This window comes from Thamnophis sirtalis, unplaced genomic scaffold, assembly GCF_051295495.1.
Source record: "Thamnophis sirtalis isolate CommonGarterSnake01/CBP01778 unplaced genomic scaffold, rThaSir2_p1.2 scaffold_4, whole genome shotgun sequence".
In the NCBI taxonomy this organism is placed as follows: Eukaryota; Metazoa; Chordata; class Lepidosauria; order Squamata; family Natricidae; genus Thamnophis; species Thamnophis sirtalis.
In genome coordinates, this window is record NW_028261384.1 from 20535227 (window position 1) to 20555330 (window position 20104).

General features: G+C 38.8%; 1 protein-coding gene across 1 annotated transcript in view; it reads left to right on the forward strand.

Moving 5' to 3' along the window:
* The window catches only part of ARHGAP12 (Rho GTPase activating protein 12), a 56689-nt gene that overhangs the window by 17614 nt on the left and 18971 nt on the right, over positions 1 to 20104 (forward strand). The window contains exons 3-9 of the mRNA XM_087712552.1: positions 2967 to 3230; positions 6121 to 6252; positions 8915 to 8995; positions 10157 to 10282; positions 11666 to 11740; positions 12546 to 12611; positions 13258 to 13335. Of these exons, the coding sequence (XP_087568678.1) occupies positions 2967 to 3230; positions 6121 to 6252; positions 8915 to 8995; positions 10157 to 10282; positions 11666 to 11740; positions 12546 to 12611; positions 13258 to 13335 (822 nt within the window). The remainder of the gene's footprint in view (positions 1 to 2966; positions 3231 to 6120; positions 6253 to 8914; positions 8996 to 10156; positions 10283 to 11665; positions 11741 to 12545; positions 12612 to 13257; positions 13336 to 20104) is intronic.

Here is a 20104-nt window from a genome sequence, read left to right on the forward strand (position 1 = left end):
ACTAGACATACCCAGTTCCTGCAACCGTTCTTCATATGTTTTAGTCTCCAATCCCCTAACCACCTTTGTTGCTCTTCTCTGCACTCTTTCTAGAGTCTCCACATCTTTTTTACATCGTGGCGACCAAAACTGAATGCAGTATTCCAAGTGTGGCCTTACCAAGGCATTATAAAGTGGTATTAACACCTCACGTGATCTTGATTCTATCCCTCTGTTTATGTAGCCTAGAACTGTATTGGCTTTTTTGGCAGCTACTACACACTGCTGGCTCATATTTAAATGGTTGTCCACTAGGACTTCAAGATCCCTTTCACAATTACTACTATTGAGCAAGGTACTGCCTATACTGTACCTATGCATTTCATTTTTCTTGTCTAAATGTAGAACCTTTCTTTTCACCATGGAATTTCATCTTCATTTCATTTCAATTTCATTTTATTAGATGGTACCCAATGTTCAAGTTTGTCAAGATCCTTCTGTATCTTAAGCCTGTCTTCTGGAGTGTTGGCTATTCCTATCAGCTTGGTGTCATCTGCAAATTTGATAAATTACCCATTTATTCCCTCATCCAAATCATTGATGAAGATATTGAAGAGTACTGGGCCTTTAATGAATACAGGTGCCCATATATCTTTTCTTAAATACATTGCTTCAGTTTTCATCTCTAATTTCAACATCGATTTACAACTGCAGTTGTGACTATAACTTCTATTGCTAAGCAAGACAGACAGATAGATGAGTTTTGTCCCATTTTACAACCTTTCTTACCACAGGTATTAAATGAATAGTTGTTAACTGAATCTGGCATTTCACTTGTCAGAGAGTTGCAAAAGGTGATCACATAATCCGGGGACACTGCAACCGTCATAAATGAATCACTTTCCCAGTGTCTGAATTTTGATCACATAATCATAGGGATTATAATCAACAATCATACATGCTGTTGTAACTTCCAACAGTCACTAAATGAACTGTTGTAAATTGAGCACCACCTGCAGTATGAAACGATACAGGCAGCAAATTTTCACTTGCTAAATAGCAGCAAGCAATTTATAGATATTAATTAAGCCTATTCAATCTTTTATCATTTGAGGAAAAGAAGACATCTAGAATAATTAATATTAAAATGTTTTTTTTAATTTCATTATAATTACATGTTTTAATTTGATAAAAGCCTTAATTGACTAAGATTTACAGTGTAACAGATACAAAATAGTTAAAGAAGCCTGAGTTTAAGTTGTAAGCAATAGGCAAATATGTTTCTAATGATAACCTGCCAGTGAGAAGAAGATGAGAAAAATTAGTTGTAATTTGATTTCACAGTCACAATTGTGTGAAATAATTGCTCTGAATTTGTCACAATTTCAAAATTTAATCAATTTTACTTAAGATTGTTAAAATGTTTGGTTTTGCTTCAGGATGAAATAACTGGTTGCACAGTCCAGATGGGCAACATTTACAGTCGTCCTTGACTTACAGCAGTTTGCTTAGTGACCATTCAAAGTTACAATGGTACCGAAAAAAGTGACTTATGACAGTTTTTCACACTTAGGACCATTGCAGCATTCCCTGTGGTCACATGATCAAAATTAGGAAGCTTGGCAACTGACTCATATTTATGACGGTTCCAGAGTCCTGGAGTCATATGAATAGCTTTTGTGATCTTCTGTCAAGCAAAGTGAATAAGGAAGCCAGATTCACTTAACAACCGTGTAACTAGCTTAATAACTGCAATGATTCACTTAACACCTATGGCAAGAAAGGTTGTAAGATATGGCAAAAGTCACTTAACAAATGCCTCATTTAGCAATATAAATTTTGGGCTCAATTGTGGTCTTAAGTCAAGAACTGGCTATACTACAGTTTGGGTAGAAAATTTCAAAAGCAGTTGGATAAATCAAACCTCTATGGTTATATTGAACTCTATAGCGACATCTGGTGGCAAACATGAGTCTGATAAACTTTAAACAAATAATGAACTACCTATTATAAATCTGCATAGATTTGTTTTTATATATATATATGTTTTATATGTTCCAAAGATCCTGTTCTGGCTCCAAAGATTTTCCCCGCTTGTTTTACTTTGATTGGCTTCAATTCACATAGCAAAGAGATGGCAAGGTATTTGCTTTTTTGTGCTGGTTTGATGCAGTCCCTGATGCTGATAGGCCGAGAGGAAGTCATTGGCCAAGATCTACCAGGTGATTTCTGTGTCTAAAAAAGGATTGGGATTTGCCTATTCCTACCACTAAATCATACCTGCTTGCAATTTTATCCTCACTGATGATTAGAGCAATATCAGGCATTAGATGGTGGGGATATCTGGGTTAGCTTTATTCTCTTTCTTGCTGGCTGTCACTTTTTGCTTAAAAGCAGTACTTTCCATATGCACGATTTGTTTATTGTTGTAGAATGCTACAGATAGTGAGCACTGGAGGTTTTTAAGAAGATCGGGCAACCATTTGTCTGAAATGGGGTTTCCTGCTTGAAGAGGGGATTTGACTAGAAGACCTTCCAAGGTCACTTCCAATTCTATTATTCTCTTATTCAGCGTCCCTACTGAAGAGCTTAAACACAAGAAGATTAATTAGAATTATTTTCCCATACGGATTTTCAGAACACCCCACAACACGCTACATAGCAGATTTCTGTTCTGTTCTCAAGATACAATGAGATTTCTGGCACATGCTTTAGAATTTGTAGTTGTGTTTTTCTAAAGCAACTTTAAGATGGGCCACCTCTCAGAATTCCCTCATCCATGATTGCCTCTATCCCCCCCCCCACACTAGATTTAAGGAATGTTACTTGTTTCTAATTTCCTAGACTGCTGCATTTCTGAATTATGTTTCCTTATTATAAAAGCATTAAACGATTCACTTGCATATACTATATACCATATATATCATAATAGCATTTATTCCCAACAAAGTGGTCTTAAAAACTGTTTACAATTTGTTTTATTGCAGCCAGTGACACCACCAAGCCAAGGAAGACCAGATTCACCTGTTTATGCTAACTTACAAGAACTGAAAATTTCTCAGTCTACACCACCACCTGTGCCTATAAATCCTGCAGTCCAAATTAGCGGGGAGTGGGAGACCCATAAGGATATCACAGGACGCTACTACTATTACAACAAAGGAACACAGGAGAGAACCTGGAAACCGCCACGTTGGACTCGGGATCCAAGCATAACAAAAGGAGATTGTTTGAACCAAGTAGATGAAGAGGTAAGTTGGTGATAATAATGAACAAAACATTCGTATATGTTTGCTGTTTAACCGTTTCATATGCCTTTTCTTACTTTAGTTGTCTGAGGTTAATACAAATAAAATGACTTGCAGATAGATCTTGCATGTGTATCTTGTTACAGGGAGGCTTCAGTATTTTTGGAGCACACCTCTTTATTGTGTTTTTAAAAATGTAATTAATATATCATAAAAATATGGAAAGTATTTGTAATTCAAGATTGAAATGAGGGATCCTTGATGTTCTCTGAGCTTGGTTGCTTCCTTGCAGACATTTCATTATTCAAACTAGATATATCATCAGTGCTTGTGATGACGATGTTATCTACTTTGGCTAATAAAACGTTTGTAAGAAGAGCACCAAGCCCAGAGAGCACTAAGGTCTCCTCAAATATATTTTAAATTGTTATAATAATGAAATACAAAGTCTACATTACATATGAAAGTTGAATAACACAGCAAGCGATAGTTGACAAATATAAATAAAAATATTATGGGAAGATTTTCGAGTAACACTTTCTCCCCTTCCCTTTTGTTTGTTCTTCCAAATGTTGACCACCACAATTTATTATTTATATTGAACACTAAAATTATTACTAGCACCTATTTGAGCCTTTCAGGTTTTTCTATCATCTTTCTTAGATGCAGTATGAACATTCAAAATAAAAGTACACGGTTGTATGATATTACTCTGCAGTAATTCCTTCTGCAGAGCGTCAGACAAAATGCTCAGAGCTTTGCCTAGAAAACTTCTGGGCCTGATTATGTTCCTACTTTGAAAGTCAAAAGCAGAGTATCCAGAAACAAAAACAGAGTATTCAGGAAAGCAAACAAAAAATCATTCAGGTTTCATACAAGGCTTTTGAATTGTTAGGTTGTGTTGTGTTCTGCATACTTTTTCAATGAGCTGCTAAGCCTACTTAGAAAGAACATGAAAATAAGATGACTCTTCATCTACAGGCATCTACAGTAAACTAAAGTTTTTGTCAAAACAAAACATGTGTTGTGATGTCTCTACACAAATTCCTTCCATCTCCCTCCCTCCTTCCATCTCCCTCCCTCCTTCCCTCCCTCCCTCCCTCCCTCTCTCTCTCTCTCTCTCTCTCTCTCTCACACACACATACACACACACACACACACACACACACGACTTTATGACTTAAGAGTGAAAGGGGCAGAGTTTGTATTGTGATGTTGTGACTTATGTTTTGATGTTTTTCCCTTGCAGTTTTCCTTTCCCTTCATTCTTTTGCAGCCTTCTAGAGGGATCATGATCCACACCTGGAGAAGTTCTATCTTTGTCTGCCTGTCACTGTACTTTCCATACTAATGTGCAATACTAATGTGAAACCTTATTAGTAACTTGGTATCAGGCAGGAAGTTGTCCAGTTTTATGCTTGTGCAAAAAGAAGTACCCCTGGCAGTTTCTGCATGCTACGCTTGTGCTTTCCCTGAGTTTTAAGCCTTTTAAATAAATAATTAATGCATCCTGTGCTTCTAAAAATGATAAACAGCAAATGAGATTAATAAAGTTTTAATCAGATATATTCAACATGAATTGGAATAGGAGAATAATTATCATAAAACAACATAAATGATGGATTGTTATGTTAATTTTAGAATAATGAATAATTCTAATTTGAGAAGCTCAGTGGTGTGATCCTTGAGAATGTTGTTGTGAAACCTACGATGTGCTCTCAGTGTTAGTGCTCTTATTTCAGCATTAAATAACCAGATTTAACCTTAAGATTTGTCTTTCTCTGGATATAACTCTAGAACTAAGGTTACTGGTATTGTTAATACTAATATTCCTTGTATATTTTGGGCCCTTAGTTAATTCTTGTGGCCTCTGGGCCTTTGCTTTGAGATTCATTTATTTAAATAATAGGTTAATGTAAAAAGACCTAATTTTTATGACCTAATAAGTACACAAACAATTATAAGTATGTATTGAGTCTCAGTGTCTTAGATCATCTTGGCCCATTTTAAGATTTCTGGATCGGCCTGGCATTTTAAATTGGGTTTATTTAAATCACAGATACTCATCTTGTCCTCCTTATTGAGCTAAATTTTCCTTTTGTATGAAAGTACAGCCTTTTTAAACAAAACAACTGCTGTGATTGAATATTATTTGTGAGTAATAATACTCACAATAATAAGTAATAATTAGGCATATTCAAGTTTCACAACTTTCTTTTATTATTTTTAAATACATTTATTATTTCTTTACTTTATATCTGAATGACATTATCTTTTTTACCTTTGAATTATTTTGCATTTTGAATTTTTATGATGCTAGCATAACTTAATAATATACAACAGGAGAAAGAAATAGTGGCTTAAAAAATAATTGTTGGATACACAAATGTAGAAATCAGACTTCTAGATTCGGAAACCCACTTATAAGGAGAAACAAAACAAATTTAAATAGTCTATGGATAATGTTTATGGAAGGAAATTTATAGAAAGACCAGGAGAACAGAAGTAGAATTAAGAATTATGCAAATCCCAGATGATTTGAAGTGTTGCTTTAGCTCACATTTTGGTTAAAGGAGCTAATTGTACAGATTAGGTCATAGTCTTTGTAAATGATGCTTCTAAACTAAGCTAACTTTTATACATACAGAGAGATACACACACACACACACACACACACAGAGGGAGGGAAGGAGAGAAACAGGACTTTAATCTTTTACTAAAGTAATCTATCCTAAGTAATCAGATTAAATTGAGTTGCTATTTAAGTTTCAGCAGTTTCATGTTAGAATGCATTCTTTGTTCAAAGATTTACTGTTATAGTTTCCAGTCTTCTACAGAGTTTAAACTAATGTCTTCGGTTCTCAATATTTCTGTGTTTGACTATTTGTTGTAGACAATTTTATCACAAGAAAACTCTTGTAACAGCCAGCCAGACGGTCAATATGATTCTCTTCCCAAAGGCTGGTCAAAGGAGATGGATGAACATGGCCAAACACAATATACCAGTGATGTCACCAGTGAAAAGGTATACAGTTCTTCATCACATATCTACCAAGGTGATAGAAATTTAGTCAATATTATTTCCAATAGGTATGACCTCTTATAACTATCAATAAAGTTTTGATTAGTGCCAGTGTCCTCCTATTTCTTACGAATTTTTGTTTTGAAAATAAAAGTTTTATAATTGCTGATTTTTACATATAGTCCTTGACTTATAATTGCGACCAGAATTTTTGTGTTAAGTAAGGCAGCTGTTAAGGGAATTACACCATTTTACAATCTTTTTTTGTCACAGTTGCTAAGTAAAACACATATTCATTAAATGAATCCAGATTTCCCACATTGATTTTGCTTGCTAGAAGCCAGCTGGGAAGCTTGCGAATGGCAATCACATGACCACCTGGTTTGCTGCAATTATCATAAATACAGGCTGGTTGCCAAGCACCCAAATTTTGATCATGTGACAGGAAATGCTGTGAAGGATAGTTTTTTTCAGTCCCATTGTAACTTTTGAGTGGTCACTAAACAAACATTTGTAAATTAAGGACCATCTGTATACTCTCCTAATGTCAGAAACAAGACCTAATGATATATTCTTAGCTTTGTGTTCCCTGCAAAGTTGCTCTTAACTCTAGTGGTATTTTCATCTCTGAACTATGAAAATTTACATTTCATATGTATTATACTGCAGGAGCATTTTTATTTAAGAGTAACTCTAAAATGGGTTTGAAATAGGTATTTTGTGAGATTGAACAGCTGAGTATCAATATATTTACATGGATAAAATACTATATTTAAATTTAAAAAGCACAGTTTCTAAACATTTTCTAGGATTGATAAGAGATCAGTTTCAAAAATAAATTTGTTTGATTGTCTTGGCGCAAAACAGTTAAGCAGTCATCATTTTAGCCATTATCTATCCACTGCAGGATGAAGGCCTCTTCCGCATGTTTTCAAACAATATGGTCGTGAGCTTTCTTTTGCCAATTGTCCCCTCAATACTTACTGATGTCATTTAGCAGTAAGGATAGTAAATTGCCTATCTCAGTATTTCTCAACCTTGAGAAGTTTAAGACACATGGACTTCAACTCCCAGAATTCTCCAGCCACCTATGCTGGCTGGGCGTTTTAAAGCTGCCAAGGTTGAGAAACACTAACCTATATGAATAATTAGATATCCTGTCCTCCTTGAAACAGTATTGTATGAAGTCCTGTGAAATGGTGAAAGGAGTGATTATATAACCCAGCTCAGAACAAGAATACTTAGAAGTCTCCATGTATGGTGGGATCTTTGTAAAAGATGGGGATGTGGCATAGGAATAGGGATCCTGTGTGCTCCCTTTAGAATAGGATTCTTTATTGAATCCATCTATCTGGCCTGACTTAATTCTGTTCCTCTCCTTTTCCCGCTATCATGGATACAGAAAATAGAAGCAAATACAGAAACAAACTGTGCATGAACCCTCTTGTTCAGACAAGGCAGATAGTGTTCCTTCTTTTTCTTTTCTTCAAGTAAAATTGCAGGACAGAAAATGTAATGGGAATGAACAGTGCTATGTTTAGTTTTTCACTCTATTCATCCAAGCCGCCACATGCCGTCAGGGAGCTTATAAGAGTAATTCTATTGTCTCCTTGAACTTTTCTTTAAAAATTGGTCTAGTTGTTGTTTCCAGTTTGCTTGAACAAAATGAAGGAGGTTTATCAGCTTAGCCAAAAGGGAATCTATGTTTTCTCCCATTTTAGAGCAAGATTAGATTGCCATCTACAATTGTATGTAGCAAAAGAATTGGGAATGTATTAAGGACTGTAATGCTCTCCATCATGATAACAATTCCCTGTTAGACTTGGAAGCCATCTTTTACCTTCTGGATTTCAGGCCTGCCCCATTTTCACTTGGATGAAAATGCGACACCCTCTCTATATTATAATACATTTCTTATATTTCTTACAATTCTTTGGTATTTCCTTGTGAATGCAGTCCTTGGGAAGAAAATACTGAAAAATATTCAGCTACATTACTATTTTGTTAAGAGTAATATGTTCCGCTTTGCATGTGGCTACAAACTATATTCATTGTAAAATTGTATGTACTATGTATTTAATTTGATTGCGTTGGCATTGCCTGACTGTTGAAAGTAAGATATTTAGTGAATATTCCTTAAATTAGGAATTCCTGTAGTTTTCTCTTTCAATTGTTTCTAGCCTTGTCTGAAGTCAGTGAAAACTGTCTTTACGCCTGACACAGAAGATTTCCAGATATAAAATAATTATATTTCAATACTTTCTTTAAAACTCCCTATCTCAAGGTGTTTTGATCAAATGTTTTATGTAAAACAAAGTAAAACTATCTTTTATCCTCTGGAAATTGTTAACGATGTTAAAATAGGTTATATAATTTAACTCATGATGTTAATCATATTATAAATTGATTGTGGAAGAAATACCAGGCCATAAACATGTGGTTTGTTCATCTGGCTACATGGGAAGAAAATGTGGAATTGATAGAATTCTTAAGAGTCACATTGGAATTAGGTGGTCTCTAAATTTAATAAAATAACAAATTCATCTACATCTATTACAAGAATATTAGATCTTTTTCAGCTGACTGAAAGGGCAGCATTTAAAAATGAAAGATATTCATTGCTCTGCTTTTTAAAGTAATCACTATTAACTTTTTTTTTCTGAAGTGGGTAAAACATGTAGATGAACAAGGTCGGCCCTACTATTGCAATGCAGATGGAACACGCTCAGAATGGACTTTGCCAAATGTAAGTAAACAAATTCAACCACAACTTAATTTTTAGTTCTGTATAAAGATAAAATATTTTTAAATTTAAAAAAAAATTGGGTGGAGGAGGTCATTTTAATTTAATTGATTAAATAAAAAATTAATAGCTTACCAACCTCTCATTCAATGACTGTTTGAAGTTACAACAACACTGAAAAATATTGATGGCTAGTCCTCAAAGTTATGATCATTGCAGCTTTCCCACAATCATAGTTATGGCCATTGCAGCCTCCCTACAGGCATGTGACCACAATTCTGACACTTGGCAATTAGCATACCTACAGAATGGTTGATCATCAGCCATGTGACCACAGTTTGTTACCTTCACAACTGGCTTCCAATAAGCAAAGTCAATGGGACGTTGGCAATAAGTCAGAATTCTCAGTCACATGTTGTTTTGCTTAATTACCATGAGTAATTAATTTAACCACAGCCAGAACTGACATTGTAAGTTAGTACGATCATGTGATATTTTACTTTGTGACCACATTGTTTAACGATAGAATTGCCGGTCCCAGTTGCAGTTGTGAGAACTGCTTGTACTGTATTGCTGCTGGTTCCACGTTTTCCTGTTATTATGAATGCAAGGAGAATATGCAATTATAAAACAACTGATACAAAACAACATAAGCTGTTGTTCTTCATTGTGATTGAAAGTAGCCTTTTGGGACTAGTCATTCAGTAGGCATAGATGTCTTTCTTTAATTTGCCTTTTGTTTCCCTCTATTAACAGTTTCTTGGGATATGAATAACAAAACAAGTAAAATATTGCGTAGGTTGAATTAATCTAGATTCTTTCTGGCTGGATGCAGTTGTAAATGCCATTCTGGTATAATCAGATATAAATGCCAAAGGCCTGATGTGTATGATGAATGACAAAAATGTTAATTTTAGGTATCCTGCAGGACTCTTGGATTAATTTATAGGGCTTCTTAAAAAATAAAATACTATTGAATGTAACAGAGGTCCAAGATACTAGATATTTTTTCAATTCTTCAGAAGACAGGTATACCGTATACATATTCTGCTTGAAGTTAGTGAAAATACTACTTAATATTCTTGCTAGTAGATTGTACATATATTATGTTTTGTTATCAGTGCAGATTTCATTACATATACATACGGGTTTTATTTTCATTAGTATAATGCTTCACTACAACAGCAAAAAGAAATAGTTAAAAGCAGAAGTTTGGAAAGGAGACTTCAGGAACCAGTAGTTTTAACAAAATGGAGGCACAGCTGTGTTGTGTTGGATACAAATGACAAGGTAGGTATATTTTAAATAACTGTTTGGCCTTCTACTTACTACATAATCACACTGATTTCCATAAAGACTAATACCATATTAATATCTACATGCAATATAATCTCTTTATTTCAAATATTTTTTCTACTTTTTGGAAATAACTTGCATTACATTCAGATATAGAGCCTAGTGTTAATTAAAAAATATAAAAAGCTGTATTTGCTTTCTCCAAATATGTTTTTTAAGGGTTGTTGAGAACATATGTAAAGTAAGATCTTAGTTTTCAGAGTTTAGAAATATAGTGTTATCTCAAATGGATGGCTAATGGTTGCTTTTTTGCTTTATCTTTCTGAAGTTAGTAGGTATTTGAGGAATCGTGTTTAAAATGTTAAAATGCATCCTAACCAGCAAAAGGTAACAGTGTTCAGTAGACAAGATAAAGAATACACAATACGAAGCTATTAAAGAATACCAAGAGTTAAACAATAGTAAGCAGTATCAATGGAAACAAGAATGTCACACTAGTTGTTGTTAGTTTTAAGTGTGGACTAGGTTTAGGCTCTTAATGAACTATGAAATTCAATGAGTGACTTCTGATTTATTACTTGTTGTCCAACCCAACCTACTTCATAAGAGTATTTGTAAAGATGAAAATTAAAGAGAAGTTTTATATGCCTCTTCCTTGTAACTTGAAAGACAAGTTACAAATGTATACATATATGCAGTGGTATTTATCTGTAAATAATTATATTCTGCTTTTTATTGACCATTAGTAACTTACTATTGGATTGCTAGGGCTGTGCAACACCTCAGTTCCAATATGTAAAAGTGGTTGCAATCTTTAAAAAGTGCTTTGGAGTGCAAGCAATTGTACTTTTCCAAGGACCACAGTCTCATCCCAGGAAAGGGTATGCCTTACTAAAGATGTTGCATACAAATGCTCCTTAGTGTTTTGAAGTACCTCTTTGAGATTGTATCTGAAGCATTGCACAGCCCTAGAACATGTAAATCATACTTAATTGTAAAAATTCAACTATATTCTGTAAAGGATGTAAGTCATTTAGACTGAAACACATACATAAACATTCTTAGTAAAATAGCTTCTAAAACTAGTTCTTGAATTTTATATTACTCAAAATACTTCTGAACTCCTGCTTGTTCCCAAAATATTAGGAGCAAGCTAGTATTTGAAATATGATTTATTTGTGGATTATTTTAGTAGATAACTGAAACTGAGTTTTCCAAAATTAAATTATAGAAATAAGCTAATCAGTATAATAAAAATCCTAATCATATTCCATTGTTTTAGTATTCCTACCTTTTCCATCCATTTAAAAGTCCATGAGCTTTGACCTTGTTTTATTTCCCTTACATAAATAATTAAATACATTTTTCTTTTCCTAGGATTTCCCTTTTCCTGCAAAGGTTGCATTTCCTGAGAATGGATCGTCTCCTTCCTCACCAAAGCATCAAACCACAGTCAGTACAAATACAAATATTTGAGACCATTAACCTCTCTCTCTCTGTGTATATATATTATATAATTTTACATATGTCTGCATCTTGAATACATTTGCTAATGTATATTATAAATTATTAATTAATCAGAATTTTAACAGCATATGCCTCCTAATCCAGGTTAAAAGTTTGAGACATTCAAATCTGTCCCTGCATACTAAGTCAATAGTTAGAAATTAATCTCTGCCAATTATATGCCAACCCAGATTAGCCATTGCTTTGAAGGGCACAACTAAGGGTTAGCAAACTAGGGATCATGTAACTCTATAGCATCTTTTAATATATATCTGGCACATCTGGTGGACCTTGAACTTTTATTTTCAATTGGAACATTGAAAACAAAGTTGATTACCTCTTGAAATTAATGGTGGCAAAAACCCCATGATTATGTAATTTAAAGATGATATACTTGAGAGGGCCTATTTCTAGCAATAATCATAGAATTCTGAAAAGTTGGGAGGGGCTTTCCTTCTGGCAATATTTTTTTAGATTATATCACTAGGCATAAACTAGGATTATTTGACCCAGAGGCACGCCTTTAGTGAATTTATTTTCATGTGGGTAATCCACACTGAACATTATGAATTTTACTTTTCAATAGGTCTATACTGGGATTGTAAAGTTAGATAATATTCAGAGAGTTCTATTTGCAAATCAAATCTCCATTGGTTTTCCCTTTTGGAGAGTACATGTAAAATGAAATAACTCATTTTCTCTTTAAAGGAATAGAAATCTTTATTAAATGTATTTTTCTTCTCTTCTCCAGGATCAAGAGAAGTATGGTTTATTAAATGTAACTAAAATGACAGAAAATGGAAAAAAAGTCCGGCAAGTATTACTGTAGTGTTTATAATTTTTCAAATCTTAGGGGATTTTTTGGTACATTATTGAGTTAAAATTAATATAAATTTACTAATCTACTTCAGGCTGCATATTAAATATTTTGTAGGAATTCAAGGCGTTTGAAGCAATAGTTTTGATTTGTTCGAGTGTGACACTAATGTATGAACTAGTCAATGTGACAGAACATTATTAACACATCTTTATCAAAGCAAATTCTATTGATTCCAGTGGAAATTAAAGAGATGATTAAAATTTACTATAAGAAGTATAATGAACAGTCTTCAGCCTTAAATGTAATAATTTTCATTAAATTCCAATTTTTTTTCATTGTGAATTTCATAGATACGGAACCATTTTATTTACATCTTTTTGGACTATAGACTAAGTTACACATGTGAATATAATACCCAATATATTGCCCAATATATTTTGTAAGACCTTGTGTGATGAGTTTGTCTAATAAATGTATAAATATTTTTCTGCAACCTTCATATTTCTATGATTTGTACAAGTGTCTACATTGTCAGTAAGAGGTATGTCTGTAAACACAACAATACTGTTTGCTGAGTTACCATTGGCTAATTTTGGCACTGCATTCTTAACTATGTACAAATATTTACCTCCTTTATAGAAAGAATTGGATGTCATCTTGGGCAGTATTGCAAGGTTCCTCATTACTGTTTACCAAGACTCAAGGAAGTGGAACTGGTTGGGTAAGTACTAAAAAGATTGTCAGATTTTCTAAGAATGCATTTTGCAAATCACTTTTCCTCTTCTGTGTTTTCCTGAAAATAAGATCCAATCAGAAAATAAGCCCTAGCATAATTTTTTAGGATTGCCATATTAAGCCTGTTCTGTCCCAAGTCTGATGCAGACTTGGCAGTCAGCCACAACTAAGGAGGAAGATAAGCAACACCTTGGCTAGGAGCCCAGAAAATTATCTCTATGAAAACAAGGCTTTAACTCCTGAAATTCTCCTAATCTTTCACTACGCCTGGATTAGTAAACTGTTGTTTCCTGCAAAATTCCCCTCCTGTTGCCTCACCTATAAGCTCTCCGGGAGGGCCAATTGGTAGCCACCTGTTCCTATTTCTTTCTGTGAGCCTTTTTCCAAAGCTGGTCCCTTCTGCTCTCAGCCCTACGCATACATACGTCAGGGATAGCCTCCCTCTGTTCTCCCTCACTGCTCCCTGACTCAGACACCATCTGGCGGCCTCTCTAGTACCTGCTCTGACTCTGAACACCCCCCAAAGTCTTCCTCAGCCTCCAGGGCAGTCCCATAGTGTTCATCGTTGTCAGATTCCAGCAACAGCTCAGCCAGCCGCTGTTGGGCCACAACACTATCCCTCACCGCAAGGCCCTTCCCCTGGGTCTGATGCTCAGGGTGTGGCTTAGATGGGAATTTCTCATGGAAGGCCTGCACCAAAGCAGGTGCGTGCACGGAGGTCACATCCTCCCAGGTAAAATCCTCTGGCCCATAACCCTTCCATTCAATCAGGTATTGAAACCGTCCTTTCAGCCATCGGGAATCCCAGATACTGGCAACTTTGTCCTCGGGTGGCTCCTCGTTGTCACGAGGTTCTGGCTGGAGATGATCTGGTTGGCGAAGAGGACAAGGAGAGATTGATGAAAGACCAGATGGACTCGCATCGAACGTGGCAAGGTGAGGTGATAGGCGACCGGATTGATGACTGCTTCAACAGGAAATGGGCCAAGGTAATGGTGGTCTAACTTCTTGACCGGCCGGTCTGACGGAAGGTGTCTAGCGGACAGCTACACTCAATCCCCCACAGTCAATGCTGGCGTCGCATGCCGAAACCTGTCTGCGACTCTCATATATTCCTCCTTGGCTTTATCCAGATATTGTCGCACCACTTGATGGACCGCCTGTAGTTCTGACAAAAAGTCCTTAGCTGGGGGACCGATAAGTTGATTGGTGTGAGGGAAAAGAACTGAGGATGATACTCTACATTGGCCAAGAATGACATCGTTTGCGTGGATGTGTGCTGTGAGTTATTGAATGCAAACTCCTCCGCTGCCAGGTAGTCCGCCCAATTATTTTGCTGATGGTTCACAAAACAGCGCAGGTACTGCTCCAAGATCCTGATCACTTTCTCCGTCCCTCAGTCGGTTTCTGGATGGTGCGCTGAGGACAAACAGATTTTTACATCCAAGGCCTTCATCAGCCCTTTCCAAAACTGGGTTATAAATTGCATTTCTCTGTCCTACCTGTCAGGTAGGCCGTGCAGCCTAAAAACATGTTGGATAAACATGTGGGCATTGGCGCAGGCTGTCGGTAATCTCCAACACAGGATAAAATGCACCATCTTCAGCATGTCTACTACTACGAACACCTTGGTAAATCCAGAAGATGGAGGCAACTCTGTCAGAAAATCCATAGAAATGCCCCCCCCCCCCCCAGGGTCTCTCCGGTGTCTGCAATGGCTGGAGCAGCCCTGGGGGGGGGTGTTTCCCATCGCTGACTTGGCCTGCTGACACCGTACACAAGACGTGGCATAAGATTGTACATCATGTCGTAATCGGGACCACCAGAAGGTATGGGAGACCAGGTTCAAGGTCTTGAAGAGGCCAAAGTACCCCGCCACAGGATTGTCATGGCACTGGGATAGAATTAGTCCCCGAACTGGCCCCACTGGCACATAGAGTCTGTCTTGGTACTGCAAGAGTTCATCGGTGAATGTCCATAGGGAGGCAGGCCCCACCTCTGCCTTCCGTTGTTCCACCCAATCGTCATGCCATTGCACTTCCCATATCTGAGGCCGTAAGTCTACAGGCTCATGAACTGTGGAGAAGGACTCTACGGGTAAAACTGGATGGAATCTGGTCTTTGGTACAAGAATACTCAGGTTTCCACGATAGTGCATCCGCCTTTTGGTTGCGTGCACTGGGGATGCATGTCACATGGAAATCGAATTGTGAAAAGGAAAGGGACCACTGGATCTGACGCTGGTTTAATTTTCTCACGGTCTTCAAAATTTCCAAATTTCTATGGTCTGTCCAGACTTCAATTTGATGTCAGGCCCTCTCTAAATGATTCCTCAAACGCCACCTTAATGGCTAGTAACTCCTCCCAAACGGTATAATTGCGCTCAGAAGAATTGAGTTTCTGCGAATAATAAGCGCAAGGGAAAAGGGTACCACCGGAGGCGTGAGCCTGAAGTAATACCACTCCAACAGCGATATCTGATGCATCCACCTCCACTACAAATGGACGGTGGGGCTCAGGATGCTTCAAAATGGGCTCTTTTATGAAGGCCTGCTTCAAGGCCTGGAACGCTTGTTGCTCAGGGGCATTCCAGTGAAATGGAACTTTTTTCTGAAGGAGCCGAGTGAGGGGCACAGTCAGGGAAGCAAAGCCAGAGATGAAGGTCCGATAGTAGTTGGCAAACCCGAGGAATCGCTGGACATCCTTTACTCACCGAGGAGGTTGCCAACTATGCAAATCTTGCCCGACTCCATCGCAATGCCTTCGGGAGAGAGATGATACCCCAGGAACTCAATAGTGGACTGCCAAAACTGGCACTTTTCCAGTTTCCCATACAAGTGATTCTCACGGAGCCATTGTAGGACCAGGTGTAGATGCTGCCGATGGCTCTCTTGGGAGGACGAGTAAATTAGAATGTCATCTAGATAAATAACGACAAACTGGTCCAAAAGGTTTTGGAAAATATCGTTCATGAAATGTTGGAAGACGGCAGGGTCATTGATCAGCCCAAAGGGCATGACCGTATACTCAAAATGCTTGTACCTGGTGCTGAATACTGTTTTCCATTCAACCTGGGCCGGATACGGACAAAATTATAGGCTTATAGAAAATCCCAATTTCGTGAAAACCGTAGCCTCTCTGAGCCACTCCAACAGTTCAGGAATAAGAGGCAGATGATATTGATTGCGCACCGTGATAGAATTAAGTTTACAGTAATCATAACATAGTCTCAAATCTCTGGTCTTCTTTTTGACGAACAAGACCGGGGCAGACAGTGGCGAAGAAAAGAGTCGGATAAAACCCCGAACTAGGTTTTTGTTCAAAAAGTCCCGCAATGCAGCCAACTCTGGGTCTGACATCAAACGGTCCACGGGGAGCGGCACATCCGGAATAAAATTGATGGGGCAATCATATGGCCGTTGCAGTGGCAGTTGGTCTGCTTCTTGTTCACTGAACACATCTGCAAAATCTGCTATGTCGGAAGGCAAGAACACCCTGGGTGGACTCAGCAACTGGCCTGCACAGATTTGATGGGTGTGGTCCACACATTGCAAGGCTGGAAAAGTGACAAAGTTCTGGCCAAGCCAAGCCCAAGACCACGGGGAAATGCAGGCCAGAGGTAATGTAGAACTGGATGGCTTTCTCATGAGCTCTGACGATCGAGTGCAAGGGTTGTGGGACAGCCTTGATAGGCCCAGACCGTAGCACCCTGCCATCAATAGTCTCCACAAGCATAGGAGGATCTACCGGACACAAAGACTGCATACTTGGTCGCAAACGCCTCATCCATGAAGTTTGTTGTAGTCCCGGAGTCGACCAGAGCGTGCGTTGGAATCCCCTGTGGACTACTGGACAGGACTATTCATGATACTAGTATCAGATTTTGGGGAGGCCCGCAAGTCACTGTCTCCGAGTCTGGCTCTGAATCGGTGTGCGCCCAACCCAAGGTCTCCCTTAGATCGGGCTTGGGACATTTCCCGACAAAATGTTCTGGGGCTCTGGGATAGGTCCAGTAACTGATGCCCCTCGTCTCTTCCTGGGGCAAAAGGCTGCCATGTGCCCAGGTTCCCCATAATAAAAACACAACCCCCCTGAGCGCTGCCTGTTTTTCTCCGTTATCGACAAGTGGGGTTTGGCTGCACCTAATTCCATGGGCTTCTCCCATGGAGTTGAAGTCTCACGCATGGCCGGAACCATTCTGTTCTCCTGGGATGTGTGGTGACTTCCCTGCCTCTGCAACCGAGTATCAGTCTGGAGACACAGATGGGCCAGTGTGTTGAAATTCAGTGGCCTATCCACAGGTACCAGCTCATCCTGCAATTCTTCCGACAACCCATCTTGAAATGTGCCCATGAGGGCTGCCTCATTCCAAGCTGAATCCTGGCTAAGTAGTCTAAACTTGCTGATGTATTCCTGCAAGGAACGCCGGCCCTGCTTCAGAGTCTTCAGATGTCGGGTAGCCATCTCGGTTTTAATGGGATCCTCATACATTAACCCAGTGTTTTTCAACCACTGTGCCGCGGCACACTAGTGTGCCGTGACATAGTGTAAGGTGTGCCGTGGGAAAAACACCCAGTTGTGGCGCCCGGCAGAAGCCTCGCTCTCCTGCGGCCGTTTCAGTCACTTCCCTTGTCCGTCTCGATTGCTGGAAGCAGTAACAAACGGCGTGTCCGCTCCGCAGCGCCCTGACAGCCACCCCAGCCGGCAGCTACCGGGCCTCGCTGGAGTCAATTGCAAAACCGCGTTCAGCGCTTTGAGGACCTGAGGCATCTTGGGAAATGCAGTTCCCTATCGGAAAGAATGGAGTAGCTGCGAATTTGTAACAACATAATATAACTTGGTGCTTCGCAAGTTACAAAAATCTCGTTTGATTTGCACAGTTTTTAAAAAGTTAGATAAAGAAATTATGCTGTGAAAGCGACTAGAAAGCCCCCCTCCCCTTCCTGTGTGCGAGAAAGGGAAGGAGAGGAAGGAAGGAGGGAGGGGGGGAGGAAAAGAAGAAGGGAGGGGAGAAGAAGATGGAAGGAGAAAAGATGGATGGAAGGAGAAAGAATGGAAGGAGGAGGAAGATGGAAGAAGAAAGGAAGAAAAAGAAGAAGGGAGGGAGAAAAGAGGGAAGGAGGTAGGAAGAAAAGGGGAAGAGAGGGAAAGAGAAAGACAAAGAGGATGAAGTTGATAGGCAAGAGGAAGGGGGAAGGAAGGAAAAAAGAAAAAGAGGGAGAGAGGAAAGAAGAAAAGATGGAACTAGAAAGAAAAGAAGGGAGGGAGGGAGGAAAGGGGAAGACAGGGAAAGAGCAGAAAGACAGAAGGTGAAGGTAGATAGGCAGAAGGAAGGAAGAAGGAAGAAATAGGAAAGGAGGGAAGGAGGAAGGAACAGAAGCGAAGAGGAAGAGAGAAATGGAAAGAGCAGAAAGACAGAGAAGGTAGATAGGCAAAAGAAATGAAGATGAAAGAATGGAAGGAGGAAGGAAGAGAAAAAAGGAGGAAGGGAGTGAGTGAGGAAAGAAGAGATGATGGAAGGAGAAAGGAAGGAAGAGAGGGAAAGAACAGAAGACAGATAAGGTGAAGGTAGATAAGCAGGGGGAATGAAGGAAGAAGTGAGGAGTCTCGAGGAGGGGGAAAACATTTAGTGACCAAAGTTACAATGGCATTGAAAAAAGTGACTGATGACCATTTTTCACACTTAGCGACCGTTGCAGCACCCAAGGTGTTCCCCGTTCCGGCAAACAAAGCTATTTTGACATTGCTCCCATTTTCCACTACATATTTATTTGATTCCTATTCAAGAGAATTACTTTATATATAGTCAATATAGGCACAGAGTTAAATTTTTTTAACATTTTCTAATGGTTGTGTGCCTCGTGATTTTTTTCATGAAAAAAGTGTGCCTTTGCACAAAAAAGGTTGAAAAACACTGCATTAACCTGAGGTGGTCACAGAACCCCATGAAGTCATCCAGCAAAGGGCTAGCCTGGACCAGCAGTGGAGTAGCCCAACAAGCTGCGGAGCTGGAGAGAAGGCTAATCATAAACCCCACTTTATCTCGGTAAGTGGGGAAATCCTCTGCTCTCAAACTGATAAACAGCTGGCATTGTCCCAAAAAAGCCAGAAACATGGCTTGGTTGCCATCAATTTTATCAGGCACTGCAATCGAGCATTTCCTCTGAGTTGGTGGTGGAGCAGTGTGAACTTGGAGCTGAGCCACCTGGGCAGCCAGCACAGCTACCTGTTGCATGAGCTGTGCATTTTTGGCACGAAGCTGCTCCATTGTAGATTATATGTAAATCTGTTTTAGAAGGCAGGAAACAAACTATTCTGGCCCAAGCCTCTAATATATACTGACGCAGACTTGGCTGTCTGCCACAACTAAAGAGGGAGATAAGCAATCCCTTGGCTAGGAGCCCACAAAATTATCTATGAAAACAAGACTTGAACTCACGAAATTCTCCCAATCTTTCACTGTTGTTTCCTGCAAAACTCCCCTCCCATTGCCTTACCTATAAGGTCTCCAGGAAGGGCCAATCAGTAGCCACCTGTTCCTATTTCTTTCTATGAGCCTTTTTCCAAAGCTGTTCCCTTCTCCTCTCAGCCCTACACATACGAACGTCAGGGACAGCCTCCCTTTGTTCTTCCTCACTGCTCCCTGACTCAGACACCATTTGGTGACCAACAGGCATCTCTAGTCCCTGCTTTGACTTCAAAAAACCCCCAGAGTGTTCCTCAGCCTCCAGGGCAGTCCCATCGTATTCATTCAG